This window comes from Puma concolor, chromosome B3, assembly GCF_028749965.1.
Source record: "Puma concolor isolate L17-30 chromosome B3, mPumCon1.1.hap2, whole genome shotgun sequence".
NCBI lineage: Eukaryota > Metazoa > Chordata > Mammalia > Carnivora > Felidae > Puma > Puma concolor.
In genome coordinates this window covers 146,081,774-146,103,375 of record NC_141672.1, presented here as the reverse complement: position 1 = coordinate 146,103,375, position 21,602 = coordinate 146,081,774, and the positions used below count along the sequence as shown (strand labels likewise).

The 21,602-nt window shown below is 47.6% G+C and overlaps 1 protein-coding gene across 7 annotated transcripts in view; it reads right to left on the bottom strand.

Moving 5' to 3' along the window:
• SH3GL3 (SH3 domain containing GRB2 like 3, endophilin A3) overlaps window positions 1–21,602 on the bottom strand; it is a 134,771-nt gene that overhangs the window by 8,193 nt on the left and 104,976 nt on the right. For 6 of the 7 annotated variants that reach the window (XM_086711712.1, XM_086711711.1, XM_086711718.1 and 3 more), the window contains 2 exons: window positions 21,107–21,210; window positions 19,851–19,960 (listed from right to left, as the gene is read on the bottom strand). In XM_086711712.1, the coding sequence (XP_086567838.1) occupies window positions 19,851–19,960; window positions 21,107–21,210 (214 nt within the window). Of the gene's footprint in view, window positions 1–2,095; window positions 2,292–19,850; window positions 19,961–21,106; window positions 21,211–21,602 lie in introns of those variants that run through there. The other variant, XM_086711713.1, reaches the window with a different exon arrangement.

Here is a 21,602-nt window from a genome sequence, read left to right as displayed (position 1 = left end):
GAAGAGATGGAAAAAAGATTAATTTTTTTTTTTTTTTTTGGCCAACAGTAGAAATGGAAAAAAGATTAACTTGTTTCCGCCACTGGTCTAAATGGAGGCAAGTTCAGTTCACTTAAAGAGAAATAAAAGTTTCTGCCCACCTAAGTGATAATGTATGAATTTTCCCTCTCCACAAAAGAGGAGTCAGAATCACCAGGGCTGGAGCCCAAAGGCCCGGGCAGAACAGACCACGTTTCCTCAGTGGGGTCTCCCAAACGGGACCAGCCACAAACGTCTGCAAGGTGCCCGAATGCCCAACTTCCCACAGTCAGAAGCCGGCACCTTTGCTGAAACCTTCACGTGAGAAAAGATGGGTTGTACCCAGCGTCCCATCCTCGGGGACGACGTGTGCCTTTTGTCCCCCTGGAGTCTGGCAACTGGTGCTCCTCGACCACGCCCACCTTCTGGCTGTCCCACACGCAGCAGTGGCCCCGGACCCGCGGGGAGCTGCTCTCGCGTACCTCGCCGGCCGATGTGCACGCGTGTGCTGCACAGCAGGCAGCTGACCCCCCAGCCCCCCACCGCCCAGCCTGCCCCCCGCCCCCGCCCTGGCCCAGTGGCCTGTGTTTATTTGCTCTTACTCCTGAGACCTGGCTTAACGTAACACGAGAGCAGAGGTGGGAAAAACACAGTCTTCCTTGTTAAAGCCCTGAAACAAAGATTATTTTAACAGAGAAAAGGGAGTATCCCTGTTAAATATTTATTATTCCTGTCCTGATCCACACCATTAGGAGAAAAAGAAACAAAGGAGGCTGGAACACAAGAGCTTCAAGGTGGCTGGTCCGTAAGCACCCTGTCGGCAGCACACGACAGGCAGGGAGCTCCTGTTCTCCCTAAAATAAGTTTCCCTCCCTCTAGGCGATAATTTGGCCTCGTTCCTAACAATATCGGGTCCCCCCCTTATTATTTTAACAACGGTAAAATTCCAGGGAGTGCCCTTCCCCCAGCCAGCCCTTCGTGCCCCCAAGTCCCTGCCGCAGAGGGCGACTCACACAGAGGTACCCAGCACATCTTACTCCAGTGGTGGTTCCCTGGTCCTCAGCGCCAGTCGGCGACAGGGGTGACACGTGTTTACCACGGGCCAGGGCAATATCCCGAGTGCCTCGCTGGTACCAGTGGGCCCACTTTGGTTCCATTACTTCCCCCAGTGGGATGGATGGAGAAACCAAGGCATACAGAGGTTCAACACGGCGCGCCTCCATCTGGGTCCAGAGCCCACCCTCGATCTGAAAGTCATTAGCTGGTGGGTCCATCTCCACCTAATTTCTGAGCCAACCCCAAGCTGGGGTGCGGGGAGGGCGGGGTCCATCCGTTGGGCTCGGTGAGCCCATGTGTCCTCCGCCTGGCACGCTCGGGGGAGCTCCGAGGCCCCGGGATGCCCTCTGGGGAGCGGTCCCCCCTAAACCCCTCCCTGGTCCTCCGAGGCCCACCCAGGTCCCACCTCGCCTTGCCAGTCATGCTCAAAGGACGTCCTTTGGGTACTTACTCTCTGTCCCGCTTGCCTCTGCCTGAGCCTCTGCTTCTAAGTGAGCAGCTCAGGCTTCAGTTAAAAAACAAAACAAACACTGGCATCCACCGCAGGTGGCAGATTAGCCACCAGAGTGGACGTGGCGTCAGATGTCCCTGGCATTCTGCAGCCGGGCCTGCTCACGTGCCAGGATCTGCCGGCCTGCCCTCAAGGACCGTGTCTCTGCCCCTGCCGCTGCCGGCGGTGGAGGGGGACGGGGAGCGAGCGGTCAGCGGGGCGGGGGGCAATCCTTCTCTCCGCGGCACGAAAACATCGCCATCTTGGGCCGCATTTAAACTTGGGTTGTTTTCAGACCCTCAGAGGCCCCCACTGCTCTCTCCTCTGCTGGCCCCGACTCTGGGCATCCCGTTACCCGGAACCCCCCCCCCCCCGCAGAGCACCCCAACTAACTGCAAGGCAAGCTACGACCCCACCCCCCAACTCCTATAGTTTGGAGGGGAAAGGGGAGGGAGAGAGAAGTGATTCGCACACCTGCTGCCGACGTGAGCGCCTACTGGCGAACGATCCATCTACCAGAAGCTACTGACCTGAGGAGGGTTCTTTGTCTTTTAGTAAATGCCCCAGACTTCTGTGCCTTTGGAGTGTTTTGTTCCTGCTTTTTTTTTTAGTCTTTCTCTTGCCTCCCTTGTGGTCGGGCCACGACCCGTCACTGTCATGCCGTGAGTGGGCCTTCCCGAAGCTGTCCCTTGGCCTCTCTAATCTGCTGCTTCCAGTCTGCTGTAGGCTAGGAAATCAGAGGACCATTAGGTGACATCAACAGCCACTGGGTCGTGGGCTCTTACTCTGCAGCCCTATGCATGCCCAGCACCTCGATTTACACAACCTTCAAATAAACCTGTGCGGTCAGGGTGCTAATTCCCATCCTTTTGAGGGTGAAACCGAGACCCAGAGGCACGGGGTGAGAGCCAGGGTGTGGGCACTTCTGTGGCTCCGGAGCCCATCTGACAGTGAGGACTGCAGGGGACACCCATCGCAGCCGGGCGGGCTCAGGTTCTGCCGCCTTCCTGGTCTTAAGTCTGGAAGCTCAGAGGTGTTTCCGTTATCACCAACACTACTGGTGGGGCCGCTAAGGGGCAGAGAGGGAGTTTCCTGTCAATGGATGGAGTTAACCCAAGCAGGAATGGGGGACCCTTTACCCCCTCTGGGGGGCTTCAGCTGCACACCAGGACCTCCCTGAGATGTGGCTGTGCCCCCACCATCGGACGATAGGGTAGCTCAGCTCTTGACAGGCTGGGACGCATGACCGGTTTCAAACTTTCAAGTTTATTTCCAGTTCAGACTCGTTCTCAGGCACTCCGGGCCAGACCCCACACTCAACCCAGGAGATGCCACCTCTTTTGAATTAGAATGAGCATATTTGGTGCAAGTTATAATTTCTTTTTCTTTTAATCAGTCTAAAATCTCAAGCACTTGTAGAAAAATTCCTTGGAAGCTAAACACTTTCCCGCTAGCTGACCCAGACACAGCAGAATTATGATAAATACCACAAAGCCTATTTTGTTTAGCACCTCTAAAACACTATTTTTGGGGCGCCTGGGTGGCTCAGTCGACTGAATGTCCGGCTTCATGATCTTACAGCTCGTAGGTTCGAGCCCCGCATCGGGCTCTGTGCTGACGGCTCGGAGCCTGGAGCCTGCTTGGGATTCTGTGTCTCCCTCTCTCTCTGCCCCCCGCCCACTCACACTCTGTCTCTCTCTCTCCCTCAAAAGATAAGATAAACATTAAAAATATAAATAAATAAAATTAAATTAAATAAAATCCTATTTTTGTCCGCTGGTAATAAAGTAGACAGGGACTTCAGATCCCTGGTTTCTAGCTCTGGATTAGGTCACCTCTGGGCCCTGACTTTCAACTTTAATCTGTGGTTAATGCTACGGGCTGAATGTCCAACAAATGCATACGCTGAAGCCTAGTCCCCAGTGCGGTGGTAAGTGGAGGTGGGACTCTGGGGAGGTGATTAGGTCACGACGGCAGACCCGCAGGAATGGGACCGAGCCACCATGTCGGGACACAACAAGAAGACAGCCGTCTGCAAACCAGGCAGCGGACCCTCACCGGCCACGGAATCTGCTGGCACCGTGACCTTGGACCTCAAGCCTCCAGTGCTGTGGGAACTAAGTGTGTTGGTTGAGCCCCTGGTCTGTGGTGTTCTGCGACAGATGCCCAGCTAGCTAAGACAAATCTACTGAAGTCTACGAACTGTCTTTCTAGAAATAAGACATCTGTGTTCATCCACAGGAGATGTGACTTGTTGAAACTGCTGGTCAGCGGAACTCAAGCTTCATGATTCTACTCTCGTCTATAAAAATGAGCATGTGTGATTTCTTTTACCCTTAATACCAGTCCTCCCCAGCTGATGAAGACTGCAACACCCCGGTGTGACCAGTAAGGCGTGTGCCCTCCACCCTGCACAGCCTTGCTTGTCCTGAGATGTAATTTCGAAGGTTGAGGCCCCTGTACTTATGGAAGCTTCCTGGGAGGTGGCCCTCTGTGACAACCAGGCCTGGGAGGTGACCCTCTGTGACCATCAGGCCCAGCGTCTGTGGGTCCCCTTCGCCACTCCGAGTGAAGGGAAAGCAGAAAACAAACGGTGGCCTTAATCACAGGTGGCTTCCTGGCCGCCGGCACGGGGCCAAGCCTGCAGATGTGTTTCCTTTGCTCTGCTCCTCGCTTCGTATAGTATGGATTAGATGCCAACACTTAAAAATCAGGAGATTGATTGGGGTGCCTGGGTGGCTCAGTCGGTTGAGCGTCCGACTTCAGCTCGGGTCACGATCTTGGGGTCCGTGGGTTCAAGCCCCACGTCGGGCTCTGTGCTCACAGCACAGAGCCTGCTTGGGATTCATTCTCTCTCTCTCTCTCTCTCTCTCTCTCTCTCTCTGCCTCTCTCTGTCCCTCCCCAGCTTGCTCACCAGCCCTCTGTCTCAAAATAAATAAACACTTAAAAATATATAAGTACCTATATTAATATTTAGATAATGACATTTTAAAATTTAGCTTAAACACCTTGCAAAATATCAACATTTTTAAATATGCAGCATTTGAGATAACAGAATCGTATCACCATCTCAGCCAAGTAGTATTAAACTTGCCACAACTAAGTTACAAGTTACATCTTACAGCTTTTGGAAACCTCTTTTCATAGACTTTTTCGAAGAATTACAGGAAACCATTCCCTGCAGGGAGAGAGCCTTTCCCTCTAAAGCTTCCTTCGGAGGAAAAATAAGAGAAGGGCTTTTCTCCTTTCTCGAATCAATGGCTGCTGATCAACAATAAGAATCATGGTTCAATTTCACCTTTTTAAAGAAATATTTTTTAAACACAGAACATACAAAAATGTTCAAGTCTGTACACTTCTCAAGTTTTTAAGAATGTTAGGTGTTCATAAAAGATAATTACTACAGCCACAGAGTGAGCTGGGAAAGAAACTTGGAAGGTGTTATAGCCGATCATTTTACTCAGGAACAAGGTCAAATCAGCCCAGAGATGTTAAGAAACTCACCCAAAGTCACACAGCTCATGGATCTGAGCTACAATACAGGAGTCCTGCACTTCCTTGTTTATTTCTCTCCTGTCAATAGCACTGACTGACCCACCGCTGATAGTATACAGAAACGGATGTGTGGGGAGGGCAACAAGCAAGAAAATTGTGGGAGGGAAAGAAGAAAAAGTAAAAACCAACCTGCCCACGAAGCAATCACCACTGTCGCTGTTAAGTGACATTTTAATTTCCTCTTTGGAAATTTAGGTTAAAAAAAAAAGCACATATTTCTATTTGCAAAGTGCTCGTCTTCTTCGAGTTTCAAGCCTCACACTTTACTTTGGAAGAGATGTTTATTTTCTAACGTAATCCCAGAGATTCTGCCCCAACAGGGGGAACGACTCAGACTCGAGACGGGATTTCCGAGCCCCTCTGAGAAGCGTCAAGAACTTTATAAAAGTCTCCTTTATACCTGAAGGGAGTTGGACTGTCTTCACATAGGCCCTTTGAGAGATTTATTCTGCCTTGCTCTGAAACGCCTACGGCATGCACTCGCAGCCCACACTTGTTCACAGATCTCAGCCCATCTCAGGCCGGAGCATATTAACCCTAAATCGTGAATATATAAAGTGGCACCCTCTTTAAGAACCCAAGTGGGAGGGGGAACCCTCCACACATAATCGAGTTGATAAAAAACATAAAATATACCTTGTCTTTTTTTTTTTTTTTTATGTTTTACTTATTTTTGAAAGAGAGAGAAAGAGAGACAGAGAGAGAGAAAGAGCATGAGCCAGGGAGGGGCAGAGAGAGAGGGAGACACAGAATCGGAAGCAGGCTCCAGGCTCCGAGCTGTCAGCACAGAGCCCGACGTGGGGGTTCAAACTCACGGACCGCGAGCTCATGACCTGAACCAAAGTCAGACGCTAAACCGACCGAGCCACCCAGGCGCCCCTGTTCTTACCTTTATGTTAAAGAGAACTTAGAAGAAAAAACAACAAACTGAAGAAAGTATACCCAACAGATAGGACAGCCAAGTATTACTGTAACTTAGAGGGTTCTTAAATTTTTTTTAATGCTTTTTTTTTTGAGAGAGAGAGAAAGACAGAGAGAGAGAGCGCGCGCACAAGTTGGGGAGGGGCAGAGAAAGAGGGAGAAGGCAGAGCCAGAAGCAGGCTCCAGGCTCCGAGCTGTCAGCACAGAGCCCGGCACGGGGCTCGAACTCACAAACCCTGAGATCATGACCTGAGCTGAAGTCAGACGCTCAACCGACGGAGCCACCCAGGCGCCCCTATACTTTGTAACGCACTAAGTGACAATGTGGGGCCCGGTAAAAATGAGCCAGGAAGATACTTGAGCACAGGTTACAAACTCCTACACTATTTTCTGCAAAACCCAGGGTTTTCTGGGAACAACCCAGGCACACGTTTCAGCCTGGAGACTTTTCTTGGCCCCCTCGTGTCTTTGGGGACCCAGGGGCAGCACATGCCGGTGAAGCGTCGTGACCCTGCACTCACGGGCTCGGCCGGGCGGTGCTTTCTCCAAGCCAGGGCGACAGCGGGGCTCTGCAATTCATCATCTCAACACGTGACTTCCACCACCATCCCCCTCCCCCTTCTCCATTCCTGGCTCATTCTATTCGTTCTCTTAAGCAGCGAGAAATGATGTTATCAAAGATTCCATCTCAGTCCCGACGGATTGTGCCTGATTGACCTGCACCCTTTTCATCTCCCTCTTTTCCTTTAGAAAGAAACGATGGAGAAAATGTTCTTGGAATTCGTTCCTGGCAGAGTCCTGCGAGCTTCGCTTTAAATTGTTAGTGAAATGCTTGACATTTTTCCTTCACTTTATAAACATTATGTGCAAATCATCCAGAATCCTGATGGAAAGTAATTTCCCATTGATACAGGCTATAAAATGCCATTTTCTTTTGAAACCGTGCCCCAGAAACAAACAGTACAGGACCCCCTTACACTCGCAGATTCCACCCACAAATCACCGAAGCCCGATGCTGGAGTCCGGGGCCCAGGCTCCCGCCAGGGGCGATTTCGGAGAGGCAGCCTGGGAAGGCACAGGCACGCGTCGAACGGTGGCACTCGGAGCCTGCAGCACCCGAGAATCCGGCGGCTAGACCCGGAGCCTCCCAGAGACCATCTCTTGCACATCTGTGGTCTGGTCTCTGGCCGACCAGGGCCCTTCTAACAACTGAATCTGCCCAGGGGCCTAGCTACTGGCCAAGAAGGAGGGGACGAAAGCACTGACATGCACAGTCTGGCCGAGAAAGCCAGGGAACTCGCTGTCCTATCCGCGTTTTCTTCTTCCAGGTCAGATGCATACGACCAACTCTCTGTGCGACCACCTGCTGGCTGCAGCGTCCCTGCGATCAAGAATCTTGGAAATAAATCATCCCCAATGCTCTTGGACGTTTTAGACGTTGCCCTGGATTCCTTCTTAATGATATAAAGTGAAATATCTGTGAGGGAAAGTGCCCAGCACTGCTACTTACTGGCTCTGTGGCCTTGAGAAAGATCTCACTTAACCCCTCTGAGCCTCCACTTACGCATCTGCAAAATGTGCATAACAACAATCTAAGAAATGTGTATGAAGTATTTCGTACACTGCCGGACCCACAATAAGTACTCAGGAAGTGTTAACTGCTATGTTGTTATATTATTATTTGTTACTCTCTTATTTTCTACTATTACCACTTCCTTGAAATGTTGTTATGGTCATGAAATGAGTTCTGTATATAAAGCATCAAATAATGATACCTGGCATATTTCTGGCACTCCAATGCTACGTCCTTATGGCCTTAAGTGATGCTTTAGTTAAAATCCACCTTCACTGTCCCAGAGTACAGTGCTTTTCACCCTGTCAGTCTGAGAGGTCCAGTTAGCATCCTCCAGGTAGGCGAGGACACCCCCTCGCAAAGGAGAGCTGAGTTTTCTCTCCTAGCAAATGAGAGCATGGCATCCTGGGAGCTGGCCCCTGGCTCCTGCTAACTGGGCTTCCCTCAGACACAATACGGTGCAGGGGGCGGGGGGGGGGGGAGGGGGGTGATGGGCAGCCTGGGGTCGGACTCACTTTCAAAGTTTTTAGTTTTTTATATCCCGCTTCTTTTCAAACAGAAATTGTGAAGTGGCTTATAATAATATACGTATTCAGAATCTAGTGTTTCTGGACCAGAAGTAGAGAAGCAAAGCCACAAACACTAGGGAAACAATATATTGTCATCCAAACGGGAGAACTTCCGAGAGTAAAAGCGGGGCGTTATTACAAACTGAACTAGAGCGACGGAGATGGGACTGTCTTGGGACAGTTTACGGGGACTGTCCCAAGCGAACGAGGGTACAGGGCTGCCGTGGCCCAAGGGGAGGAGAAGCACGTGAGCCAGATGCAGTCGCGTTAATGGTCCCCACGATCCTCTCCTCACACCCGGCACTGAGCTTCCTGGAGGTTTATCCAAATGTTCTTATTTGAATGTTCTTATCAAAACACAACCGAAAGAGTATCTCGGAAAGAAAGGAAACTGTTGTCCGTGATCCTACTATCAACTAACCTGGTCTTCACAGACACCGATTTGCAGAACTGCAATCGCAGGGTACTTACAAGTTTGCGTCTCTTTTCCACTCAATTTTCAGACCTACACAGGCTTATGCATCTACGTAATGTCCACAGTAATAAGTCTAAGTAGCTGCATAACAACCCCTCTGATGTACCGTTGCCCTATTACAGACAAATATATATAAATGAATGCTGGCCATTAGGTTATTTTCACTTATAACTTTTTATTTCTCTAGACAGTGGTGTAACAGAACGGGGAATATGCTGTTGCTTAAGTTATTTCCTTAGGACACATGTCCGGGCATGAAGCCACTGAGAATGCATAAACATTTTTATTAATTTTGATAGATACCGCTAAATTGATTTCCCAGTGAGTCACCCCAGGGGTCGACGGATGATAGCCTGCAGGCCAAATAATGTTTTAATGGAACACAGCCTTGCCCATTCATTTCCACGCTGTCTACGGCCGCTTCCCACTGTAACCAAGTCACGTGGTTACAACAGAGCCCGTACGGCCCACGAAGCCTAAAGTATTTACCACTCGGCCCCCGACGGAAGACATCTGCCAGCTCTCGCTTACCTTAATACGCCTTCCCACAAGCAGCGTGGGCACGGACGCGGGACCACACTCTCACAGAAATGAATTATGTGGGACCTACAGGGAGGTCAGCGAGACAGAACAGAGGTCTTCTTCCACAACAAGTGTGTGGTCGGTGAGTGTGGTACGAGCCACGAGCTAACCACGAAACCCCCTCTTCCCTTCTTCCCCAGGATTATCAACACAGGTAGGATGTGACTCTCCCCACACCCCCCCCCCAGCCGCCCCCAACTCAGCCTCTGCAGCCAAGTGAGGCCATCAGGCTCCGCTCCTGCCAGACTGGGAGTGGAAGAGACGTGAGCCATGTGGGGCTCATTTCCTAAAGGGGAATCTCTGGCCTGGGCTCCCAGTCTGAATTTCTACCTTTTTTGAACACTTGCTTCCTGGAGTGTCCACACAACAGCAACTACTACCTAACTGACACAACACGGCGCCAGAAGTGGGGTCTTGCCACCACGAGACTTGTGGTGCCGACTCTGCGGGCAGGAGGTGATGAGGAAGACGCGGGTAATAACAGGCGTGAAGCCACGACCTCGCTGGGTCGTGGCAAAGTGTTTGGTGACACTTTGGCCTATGACCAGTCGGAGAGCATATCACGTGCCAGCAGCTCGAAAGAAAAAAGATGGATAAAACAGAACGCTAGTGCGTGTTCGCCGCTCCGTGGTGCTGCCACAAATTGCTGTAAGAGAGACAACAAGAACTGCCCAGTTTGCAAGCAAAAGTAAGAGGGAGGAGAGAAAAGAGCCGAGGTTGGATTGCAGTGCGTTAGAAAAGCTAATTGCTTGGGGCGCCTGGGTGGCGCAGTCGGTTAAGCGTCCGACTTCAGCTCAGGTCACGATCTCGCGGTCCGTGAGTTCGAGCCCCGCGTCGGGCTCTGGGCTGACGGCTCGGAGCCTGGAGCCTGTTTCCGATTCTGTGTCTCCCTCTCTCTCTGCCCCTCCCCCATTCATGCTCTGTCTCTCTCTGTCCCAAAAGTAAATAAACGTTGAAAAAAAAAAAAGAAAAGCTAACTGCTTGATGAGCAAGGTGTCATCCCAAATCACTCTGGGACTTCTCTAAACCAAATGAAGGACCCAGTTTTGCGGCAAGGATTAAGTTAAAAGTATTGCCTCCCCACTCCCAGTCCCGTGTTGACTCAGACAGCCTCGAGGTAACCTTCACAGGTTAAGAAAGGCTAAAGGGCAGCCGGCGGAACGGGAGAAGACATCTGCAAACGACACGTGCGATAAAGGGTTAGTATCCAAAATCTAGCTAGCACTTACCAAACTCGAGACCCAAAAAACAAATAATCCAGTGAAAAAATGGGCAGAAGACATAAGTACATGCTTTTCCAAAGACACCCAGAGAGCTAACAGACACGTGAAAATATGCTCAACATCACTCATCAACAGGGGACTACAAATCAAAACCGCACTCAGATACCACCTCACACAGGTCAGAGTGGCTAAAATGAACAAATCAGGAGACTATAGAGGCTGGAGAGGATGTGGAGAAACAGGAACCCTCTCGCACTGTTGGTGGGAATGCAAACTGGTGCAGCCACTCTGGAGAACAATGTGGAGGTTCCTCAAAAAATTAAAAATACAACTACCCTCCGACCCAGCAAATGCACTACTAGGTATTTATCCAAGGGATACAGGTGTGCTGGTTCGAAGGAGCACATACACCCCAATGTCTATAGCAGCACTCTCAACAATAGCCAAAGTATGGAAAGAGCCCAAATGTCCATCAACAAACGAATGGATAAAGATGTGGTAAACGTATACAATGTAAATATTACTCGGCAATCCAAAAGAATGCAATCTGGCCGTTTGCGACAACGTGGATGGAACTGGAGTGTATTATCCTACGTAAAATAAGTCAGAGAAATTTGATTTAACAAATATCATATGATCTCGCTCCTATGTGGAATTTAAGAGACACAACAGATAAACACAGGGAAAGGAAGGAAAACTAACGTAAAAACAGAGAGGGAGGCAAACCATAAGAGACTCTTAAATACAGAGACCAGACTGGGGGTTGCCGGAGGGGAGGGGAGGGGGGGAAGGGGCTAGATGGGGGATGGGCGCCGAGGAGGGCGCTTGCTGGGAGGAGCACTGGGTGTCGGATGGGAGCGAGGAATCACTGGGTTCTGCTCCTGAAACCGGTGCTGCAGTGCTCAATCAATCAATAACTTGAATTTAAATTAAAAAGAAAAAGGCTCGACAAGAAGAGGAGGAAAGAAGGTGGCCGGAAGAGCTACGTCTAGGACAGGGCCGCGGGGGGGGGGGGGGTCACCAGCCAGGAGGCAGAGGTTCCGGAGGCACCAAGCGTGAAGGGAAGACAACAGGTGGAACCCGAACACGTCTGCATCTCTTGAAGCCTGAAGGGCCCCTGCAAGGCCCCTAAGCACAGGGAGTGCACCTCTGCAAGGGGGCGGGCTCCATGGTCCGCTTCCGACGTGAAGTGCGGGTGTGGACGATACGAAGGACCCCGGAGAGGGCAGATCTCGGGACCACAGGGCCCGGGCCAAGGGAGGTCCCCTGCTCCTTCCCGAGAGCAGGACCAGCGTCTGATCAAGGGACCTCTGCCACGGCCACGCGACGGGGTGCTGGCAACGCCTGTCCAGCAGAATCCCGCGTCCCTCAGGGACCAGTGTCTGCCGCACGTCCCCATGGGAACCGGGTGGCTGTCCAGCCAGAGACCGCACTCCCGGCTCCGCCACCACCTGCGGGCGTCCGACCCAGGTCTCCTCCCGGGACCGCGGGTGTGTGTGTCACTCCCGCCTCTCGGGCTCGAGAGGCAGTGTCTAGCCTGTTCCTTCTCCCCTGCCTGGTGGCTGGCGTGGCAACGGCCAGGACGGTGCGGAAGCCACGCAGTGAGGCTGGCGGAGAGGCCATCAGACCAGCCCGGGGGTGGGGGGCTCCGCGGACGACGCGAACACAGCCCATCTAAGAGTGTTCTCCCGGGCTGCTGCATCACTGAGAAGACCCCGTTTTGTTGAGCACCGGCTGCACTTTGGGGTCCTTTTTTTTTTTTTAACAAAATAAAACAAAACAAGAAGACCAACTGGTGTCAAGGAGTGAGAGAAGGATGCTTTTCTTACGGTGTCACTCAAGGTCCTTTAGGCCTGCACCACTCAGCACCTAGAGCTGTGCCAGGCAACAAGCATCAGAGAGACGCGTCTAGGGGGACGTGTGGCACCGTACAACCCGAGAGAGTCCTGCGCTGATACTGAGTACAGGCTGCAGCCTGGCTTTAATGCCGAATCGCCAGCAATTACAAAGTAGGTATGTTTTAAGTTTCCAAGTGAAGTTCGGAGACAAGAATGACCACTGGCAGACCAAAAATGACGAAGAACACGAGGGATATTTTGAGAGTGGGAAGGTGGCAGATGGAAGAAATTAAACTCAAAATGGTTCCCGAACAGGGATGCTCCAGACTGGGCCCCGAAGACGCCCGAAGAGCAGACTCCGTGCCTACTGGAAGCTGGGTGACCGGCTGGCCTTCTGGGAAAAGAGCGGCCAGGGGAGTCCCCCCCCCCCATTCTGGGTTTGTACCAAGCACCTGGGGGCCGAGGCATCTGCCCCCAGGAAGGAGTAGTGAGCGCAGGGACCCGAACACAAAGTCGGAGCAGTGCCCTGAGGGTGCAAACACCCACAAAACCCGAAACCGGTGCACCTCACTCAGTAGACCCAGCAGGCACAGACACGGCACTATGGGCAAACCGACATGATATCCCACATAAAAAACTGTGCACAGAGGCACGAACATCCAGTGCCGGATGAGAGACAGCTTCGTAAAATAGATACCAGACGCCAAGAAACATACAAAGAGATGAGAATTAACAGAGACATCACATGCAGACTTGTAAAAGCTTAATTCATATTCTCAAAGGGATATGAAGAATCTAATTACTTGTAAAATTCAATCTTAAAATTAAAAAAATTAGAATATTGGGGTGATAAGCAGAATAATAACCATTTCACCCCCACCCCATAAGATGTCTACATCCTAATCCCCCAGGACCTGTAGATTTCTTCCTGACATGGCAGAAGGGAATTTGAGGATGTGATTATAGGTCTGGAGACAGAAAGATAACTCTGAATTATGAGGGCGAGTCCAATTTTATCACAACGTAATCACCTGTATGGGTTCTTATAAGAGGAAGGCGGGAGGGTCAGAGTCAGAGAAGGAGATGTATCTTCAATGGAAGCAGAAGTCATATAGTTTTGAAGATCGTAAACTGCCGGCTTTGAACATAAAAAAGGGACCACAAGCCAAGGCTACAAGACAGCCTCTAGAAGGTGGAAGAGACAATAGATTCTCCCCCAGAGCCAGGAACACCGACACCTTGGTTTAAGACTTCTGACCTCCAGAACTGTAAGACTGTAAGACCGAGAATAAATGTGTGTTACTTCAAGCCATACAATGTGTGGTAATTTGTTACCAGCGGGAAGCTAATTCACTTGGAAAAAGAAATTCAGTAGATGGGCTAAATAAATGAATGGGTACAGAACAGTCAAAGAAACAAAATATAAAAGGTGAAATCTCCCCAGAGGGCAGAGTGAAAACAACACGGACAGAGAAAGCAAGAAGAAAACGATGCTTCAGCCAGGTCACGATCTCGCGGTCCGTGAGTTCGAGCCCCGCGTCAGGCTCTGGGCTGATGGCTCAGAGCCTGGAGCCTGTTTCCGATTCTGTGTCTCCCTCTGTCTCTGCCCCCCCCCGTTCATGCTCTGTCTCTCTCTGTCCCAAAAATAAATAAACGTTGAAAAAAAAATTAAAAAAAAAAAAACAATATGAATAATAAGATTTAAAGGGTCAGTGAGAACTAAGGGTGAGTAGGGGAATATAACCGATCTTCCCGTAATTTTGCTAGAATTGCCAGGAGGAAAAGACAGCTTCACAACTAGGGTCAGGCATCCAATACCCCTCACCTGAAAATTAATAGAAAAGAATAGGCAAAACATCCATAAGGACACAGGAGACTTGAACTACGTTATCAGGCAACGTGACCTAATTGACATTTGTAGAACACTCTACCCAACACGAATAGAATCCACGTGCATTTCAAGTCAAGAACATTTACCAGGATGGATTCTACTCTGGGCCATAAAGCAAGTCTCAAAAAATGTTAAAGGGTACAGTTCGCACGGACTACGTCGTCGACCAAAATGGAATTAATTAGAAATCTAACACAGAAAGGTATCTGGAGAATCCTCCAAATGTAGGGAAGTAAACCATGGGTTAAAGACGATATCAAACGTGAAACTAGAAAGTACTCCAAAGAGGACGAAAATGAAGACAACATACCAAGAGCTATGGGTTACCGCTAACGGTGGTACTTCGAGGGAAAGACCAGCACTAAACACACAGATTAGGAAGGAAGAAAGGACGCAGTGACCTCAGCTTGTACCTCAAGAAATTACATGAAGAAGAGCAAACGAAATCCAAAAGAGAAGAAATAACAAAGATCGAAGTGGAACTCAGTGAGCTACAAAACAGTAAGCAAGAGAGAAATCAATGCAACAGAAAACGGGTTCTTTGAGAACAGCAATAAAACCGAGGCATCAATAGGCAGGTTGATCAAGAAAAAAAGAGAGAAGATACAAATTTTCTATCAGAAACGAGAGCAGTGGGATCACTACAAACTCTATAGAGCTTACAAGGAAAATACGGGAATATATGAACAACTTTATGCCAGTAAATCTGGCAACTTAGATGAAATGGACGAATACCTTGAAAGACACAAACTACCAGAGCTCACTCCAGAAGAAACAGATGCCCTCAATAGCCTGAGATCTGTAAGGAAATTTAATTTGTGGTTAAAAAAACTTCTGCACAGGGAAACATTTATTTTAAAGAGTAACTTTACAGTGAAAGCTGAGAAACACTGGGTTGGCCAGGGGGGTCAACGACAGCATCGATTACAATTAACATCAATAGTAATAAATAATTCGTGTTGATGGAATATACCCCGAGAATGGCACCTGGCCTCTGTGGTGTGACCCTGACTCCACATCCAAATCCCCAGTCTCATCCTGAAAAGAAACGAGACAAATCTCAACTGAGGAACAGTCTACAGAATATCTGAACGCTACTCCCCCAAACTGCCAAGCTCATTAAACACCAAGACAGTCTTAGAACCTGTCACAGTCAAGAGTCTAAGCAGACATGATGACTAAATACAATGCAGTGTCCTGGAGGAGATCTTGGAACAGAAAAAGGACATTAGGTAAAAACTAAGGAAATGTGAATCAAGTACAGACTTTGGTTAATGATGTATCAATACAGTCTCACTGGATTACCAAACTAGTAAGATGTTAATAATAAGGGGAGAAAAACATCAAGGGAAACAGTTACGGCTATATACGAATGCTGTGTACTGTCTCTGCAACTTTTCTATAAACCCATAACTATTCTAAAATTAAGTTTACTTTAAAAAAAAAAAAACAACCTTTCTCACAAAGGGTTTACCCCATGAATATAAGACCGCTTTAATTAATTTAACTGAACTCACCATGCTAACAAACTAAAATAAAAACATATTATCATCTCCACAGATGCCAAAAAAGGCATTTGACAAAATCTAAAATTCATTCCTGATAAAAAACTCCCAGCAAACTATGCCTGGAAGGGAATTCAATCTGAAAAAAGACATCTATGAAAAATCTACAGCTAACATCATACTTAACTATGAGATGCCGAATGCCACTCCTCTCATATCAAGAACAAGGCAAGCATGTCCACTCCAACTCCCCTAGTCAACATGATACCAGAGGTTCTAGCAAGTGCAAAAAAGGCAAGAAAAACAAATAAAAGCCATCCTGACATCCAGTAAAATTGCCTTCATTTGTGGATGGCATGATCATCTTTATAGAAAAACTACAGGATCTACAAAAAAGCTGCTAGAACTAATAAGTGAATTTAGCAACATGGCAGGAAATGAGACCAATCCACAAAAACCAACTGTATACCTATACACTAGCAATAAGAAGTTAAAACCTGAAATTTTATTAAAATGCTATTTAAAATCCTATGAAATTTTTGAAGTATTGAGAGATTGATTTAAAAATGTACCAGACCTATCTGCTGAAAATAGTAAAACATGGCTGGAGAAATTAATAAAACTTAAATAAGTGGAAAATAAAGTAGGCTGTGTTCAAGACTCGAAAGGCCCATGTTGTTAAGTTGTAAATTCCCCCTAAATTGATGTACAGGTTCAACCTCAACCAATTCAAAACCTGAGCATGCTTTGTGTTGTAAAAATGAACACGCGGATGCTAAAATTCACATGGAAATGCTACTAGAACAACCCAACCACTTTGAAAGAGAAGCCACGCTAGAGAATTAACACCGCCCTACTTCAAGACTTACGATGAGGCCAAAGCGAGCAAGACAACAGAAGTATGAATGATAATGGAAATGTAACGATAGAACACTATGTGATACTGCTGTGAATATTATTTTTATGCTCATAACATTATAAATGGTTGTTATAGGATACGAAAATCAAAGTCGTATCTAAGGCTCCAGAACTATTTAAAAAAGAAAAATGGATGCCCATGAGACCGCCACGTAGAACCTGCAAACACACAAACCAAACCAGAAGAGATGGGAAACCAGTTTTCACAACTCTTGACCCCAAACTCATCTATGCTATAGATGGGTCAGGAGATGGAGACGAGAAAGGGTTTTTAGAGAAATTTCTGGAGAGCTTGAAGGAGGGGGATGTCTTATGTTTTTCTTATTTCACAACAAGTCATGGGAGAGAGATTTTTTTCTTTTTAGAGAGAGTGCGAGCAGGGGAAAGGGGCAGAGGAAGGGGGGGGAGGGAGGGAGGGAGGGAGACAGAGAGAAAGAGAGAAGAGAGAAGAGAGAGAGAGGGAGAGAGAGGGAGAGAGAGGGAGAGAGAGGGAGAGAGAGAGAGAGAGAGAGAGAGAGAGAGAGAGAGAGAGAGAATCCCAAGCAGGCTCCATGCTCAGTGTGGAGCCCAATGCAGGGCTCAATCCCATGACCTTACGATCATGACCTGAGCCAAAATCAAGAGTTGGGACGCTCAACCAACTGAGCTACCAGGTACCCCGAGGGAGAGAGACATTTAAAAAGACTTGTAAGAGAGCTGGAAATATGCTCCCTGGAGCTTTAAGAACAGAAGTGGTAGACGGAAAAAGAGAGGAGAGGCCAACTACAACCCCTTTCCTGACACCAATCTTCACACTCATAACAGGCCAGAGCTTGAGATGGGGAAGCCCAGCTTCAAATCCAGATGGCACGGTGACTATTACATGAGGCAGCGCTCTGAGTGCTGCGTGTGCCTGCATTCACACACTCCAGTGAGTCACCCAAGAGCAGCCAGAAATGTCACGGGCCCGCCCGTGTCTCCCTCAAGCAGCAGAGGCCACCACACTGAACACAACAACGAGGCGCAGAGGGGAGGCACCGTAAGAGTTCTGCATGATCAAAGTGATGGTTCTACAACGAAAATGGTGATTATGAGTAACCTGGAAGGAGGAAGGAGGAAGTGGGACGGGGAAGTGTACGGGAGGCCGAGGACAGGGAGCAAAGAGCTCATCTGCCGTATCAGGAAACCACAGATATTATCCCAAACCAAAAAAATCAAGAACTAACAGCATATTATTTAGAACAATGGAGCTAAATAGCCAACAAAGAGATGAAAGTGCTTCCCTCCGAGAACAGGAAATGAAGATGGGGAGAGGGCATAAAGGGAGACAGCTGCTTTTCATTAAAGGCCTTGTAGCACCATTTTCTTTTTAGGACTATATACACATATTAGTCCCATCATTTTTATTTTTTAATTGAAAAAAAAAATCTGAAAGGATAGTGATAGCATTGGAAGAAAATCCAGACCGTGTAGCTCCCACGGGCAGATGTGCCGCAGAGAAGTTTGAAATTCATGGGCGAATGAGACTTCAACTTCAGTGTCATACAAAAATTAACTCAAAGTGGACCATGGACTGAAATGTGCAAGTGTGAAACTTTGGGGAAAAAGCACAGAAGAACATCTTTAGGATCTTGGGCCAGTCAAAGGATTCTTAAGACTTCACACCAAAAGCATGATCCTAAAAGGAAGAAATGAGAAATTGGACTGCACCAAAATTAAAAACTTTTGATCTATCAAAAACCCTATTAAGAGAATAAAAGGCTACAGAGTGAAAGAAAATATTTTCAAACCACGTATTTGTCAAAGGACTTGTGTTTACAATATATAAAGAACTCTAAAAACACAACTCTGGGGCACCTGGCCCCAGTAGGAATAGCATGTGACTCTTGATCTTGGGGTCGTGAGTTTGAGGCCCAGGTTGGGCACAGAGATCACTTAAATAAAACTAAAAAACGAGAACACAAAACACAAAAAACAAAAAATGAAACACACACACATACACAACAACAAACTACAGAAAAAAAGCTATCAATATGCCCATATGTAAGGGATTCTTATGAATAATAAGACAAAGTAAATGACTAAAAGAAAAAACAAATAAATTACACGAACAGACAATTCAGACATGAGAAAATACAAATGGCAAACTAAAATATAGAGAGGAAGAAAATGTTCAACTTCCCTATTTACGACAAGGAAGGTAGAATACAATTTTTTACCCATGAATGGTTGGCAAAAATGGAAGTCGAATGCTGTGGGTGTGGGGCAACAAGCATTACTACATCAAAAGTACTGTGCCCATTCTGAAAGGTAATTTGGCAATAGCTACTATCACTTCTAATTTGCATTCTCTCTAACTCAGGATTCCACTTCCAAGAAAGACTTGCCATGAGCACATGGAGGCAGATGAAAGTATACTGTTTTTAGCAAATAATTGGAAACAACCTTAGCGTCCACTAATAGGGACATGGTAACATATAACAGAAAACTATGAAGCCGTTAAAAAATTGTGGGGCAGAGATAGATCTATGCGCATGACACAGTAATAACTCCAAGAGATAGCGATGCATTTACAAAAGCAAGACGCAGAAGAATACACCTAGTAAGATCTTGTATTTGAGAAACAGAAATAATCTAAAACTGTGCGTATACAGTGCGGGTGTATGCGTATACGTGCACATAAACAGGACAGTGCTCATACCAAATTGTTAACAGCAGCTACATCTAGGGAAGGGACAGGGATGGAGGGGGTGACCAAAAGACCTCCAGCATGACTTACACCACCTGAATGTTGTTTTTCTCTGTTGGATCCTTTCAGCCAAAAATATATATGTGTCATTTGTCTAATTAAAAAATAATGATGCAGCACTTAAGACAGTGCCTAGCTTTTGCAGGAGCTCAACAAATGTTCACACTTTTCTAAAAACTAGGGAAATATTCTGAAAGAGTTAAAAATGTAAAGACAGAGGATAATGTAGCACGAAGGTTCCACGGCCAAGGTTTTAACGTATTAGAAGGCAGTAAGTGATGGAATTCTTCCTGGTGCTGGTTTTCAAAACTTGACAGAAGTATCCAAAACCAGGAAGCAGGAAAAGGGGCACTAATGGGGCGGGAAAGGGGATTCACCCAACAGCCAAAGAAAAAAAGTCAGGGTCAAATACAGGGTCACGCCAAATACAGCAACAAGCAGTAAGCAAAAGCTTCGGGCAGCACCTCCTTGAAGAGCACACTCAGCAACACACAATGGTCATCTTACCTGTTGTCCTCGCTGATGAGGTGGTGGACACCCCATTGAGTTCACTAGGACTCCTTTTTATGGGCCGGGGCTTATATTCTCGTCTGGGAACGCTGGATGCGGCCGATATTCTGAAATATATTTTGAGACCGGTCAGACTTCCGAGGGAGAAGCCCGAGTCTCCAGACATACAGTTGCTCTGCCTTGAGGAGCCTACAGACTTGGGTGACGGGTGGCAGTTGTGACGGGGGTGGTTTTTACGCACTGATTCGTGAGTAGCTCAAAGTGATAGGTGTAGGTGCCCAGTGGAGTTTTTCAACTTTGTATCTGCAAGAGCGTGTCTCTCGTAAGAGTCTCTGAGGCATCGGTCAGGCGCCAGGGTTACACTGGACACTCCACAGCGTTGGCTGCCTTTTCTCTCCTTCTGCTCATACAGAGAGAGGATTACGCAAACACGCTCACGTGAGCGCTGCGCGCACGCCCCGCCTACCGAATTGGATGCTTCAGAGACCAGCCCCACCTTGTGTCTTCCCTCTAGAATTCTGGCACTGATTTAAGCAAACATCCCTCCCAGTTCTCCCATTATCATAATCTCATACAAAAACAATATTCTGTTACAAAACCCCGTCAAGAAAAAGGGTAGATTTGTTAACCCGTTACTTTAATTAATAGGGTCACTGGGCACATGACGTATGATACTACTGATTTTCAGAGAAGTATAGAACACAGCATCATTAAAGGCTAAGAGAAACAGCAGTCTTTCTTTGATCATTCAGAAGGTTATTTTGGACTCTTTCAACGCCTCTAAGAGTCAGTAGTATGAACTTGGCCTCACATCTGTACTGGTGAGGTAAAAACACATCTTTTTACATATTTTCTGAGTATCGTGTCACACTTCTCCACATCCCTAGATGTTGGCAAGGAGGTATAAGCCATCGCCATCCCCAGCTTAAGTTCCCAAATCAGCCATGAAGCCAGGACGGTTCTGTAAGGTGAGCAACTGTGTCTGAGTGCCCTGAACACAGGTCACAGAAAAGGGCTTTAGAAACACGAAAAGGGAGAAAGCCTGCCAGACTGCTCTTCCCGGCTCTGTCCCATTGGCCAGAGCCCCGTATTCTCTCAGTGCTATCCCACACCCAAGCATGGAAGCCAGCTAAAGAAAATTCAAAACAGGATGGTGTGGTGGGAAGGAGCAGACGATGGGACAGACAGAGGGATTGATTCTGATGGGGTCCAACCCTGCAGCCCGGGCTTGTAACGAACGCAAAGGTTCTCACCGCATCTGTAGCTTGCTCTGCAGCTCCTGCAGAATCTCTGTGGACTGTTTGTGATAGTCTAAAGCCGCCTCTATAAACACAGCCAACTGGCTGACTTGTTCTACCTGCAGCGAAAGTGGAAAATGATTCCAAAGCCTATGTAGTGTTCAGAGAGAAGGGAAACCAGCAACAGAGAGCCAGCTTTGCAGGGAAGCCCTGTGTCCTCCCCAGCTCTGGTCCATTTCATTTCATTTCATTTTTATCTCGGAGCCCCACGTAATAATCACCCAGGTCACGGTATAAAGCTATATATTCTGGAAAACCATGTTCAAATTTATTTGTGATTAAAATTTGATTTAACTCGATAAAAGCTTGTTTTTTCCAATTAGATGATACTCCCGGCAGATTTTTGCGCTCTAATGTTCATGGATCTGAAAACAGAGAGATAAAGCTTTTCCAATTACAAATGAGGCCAACATTTAGTAAATGAACTGCTTTCTTAGTGAAATGTCTCTAC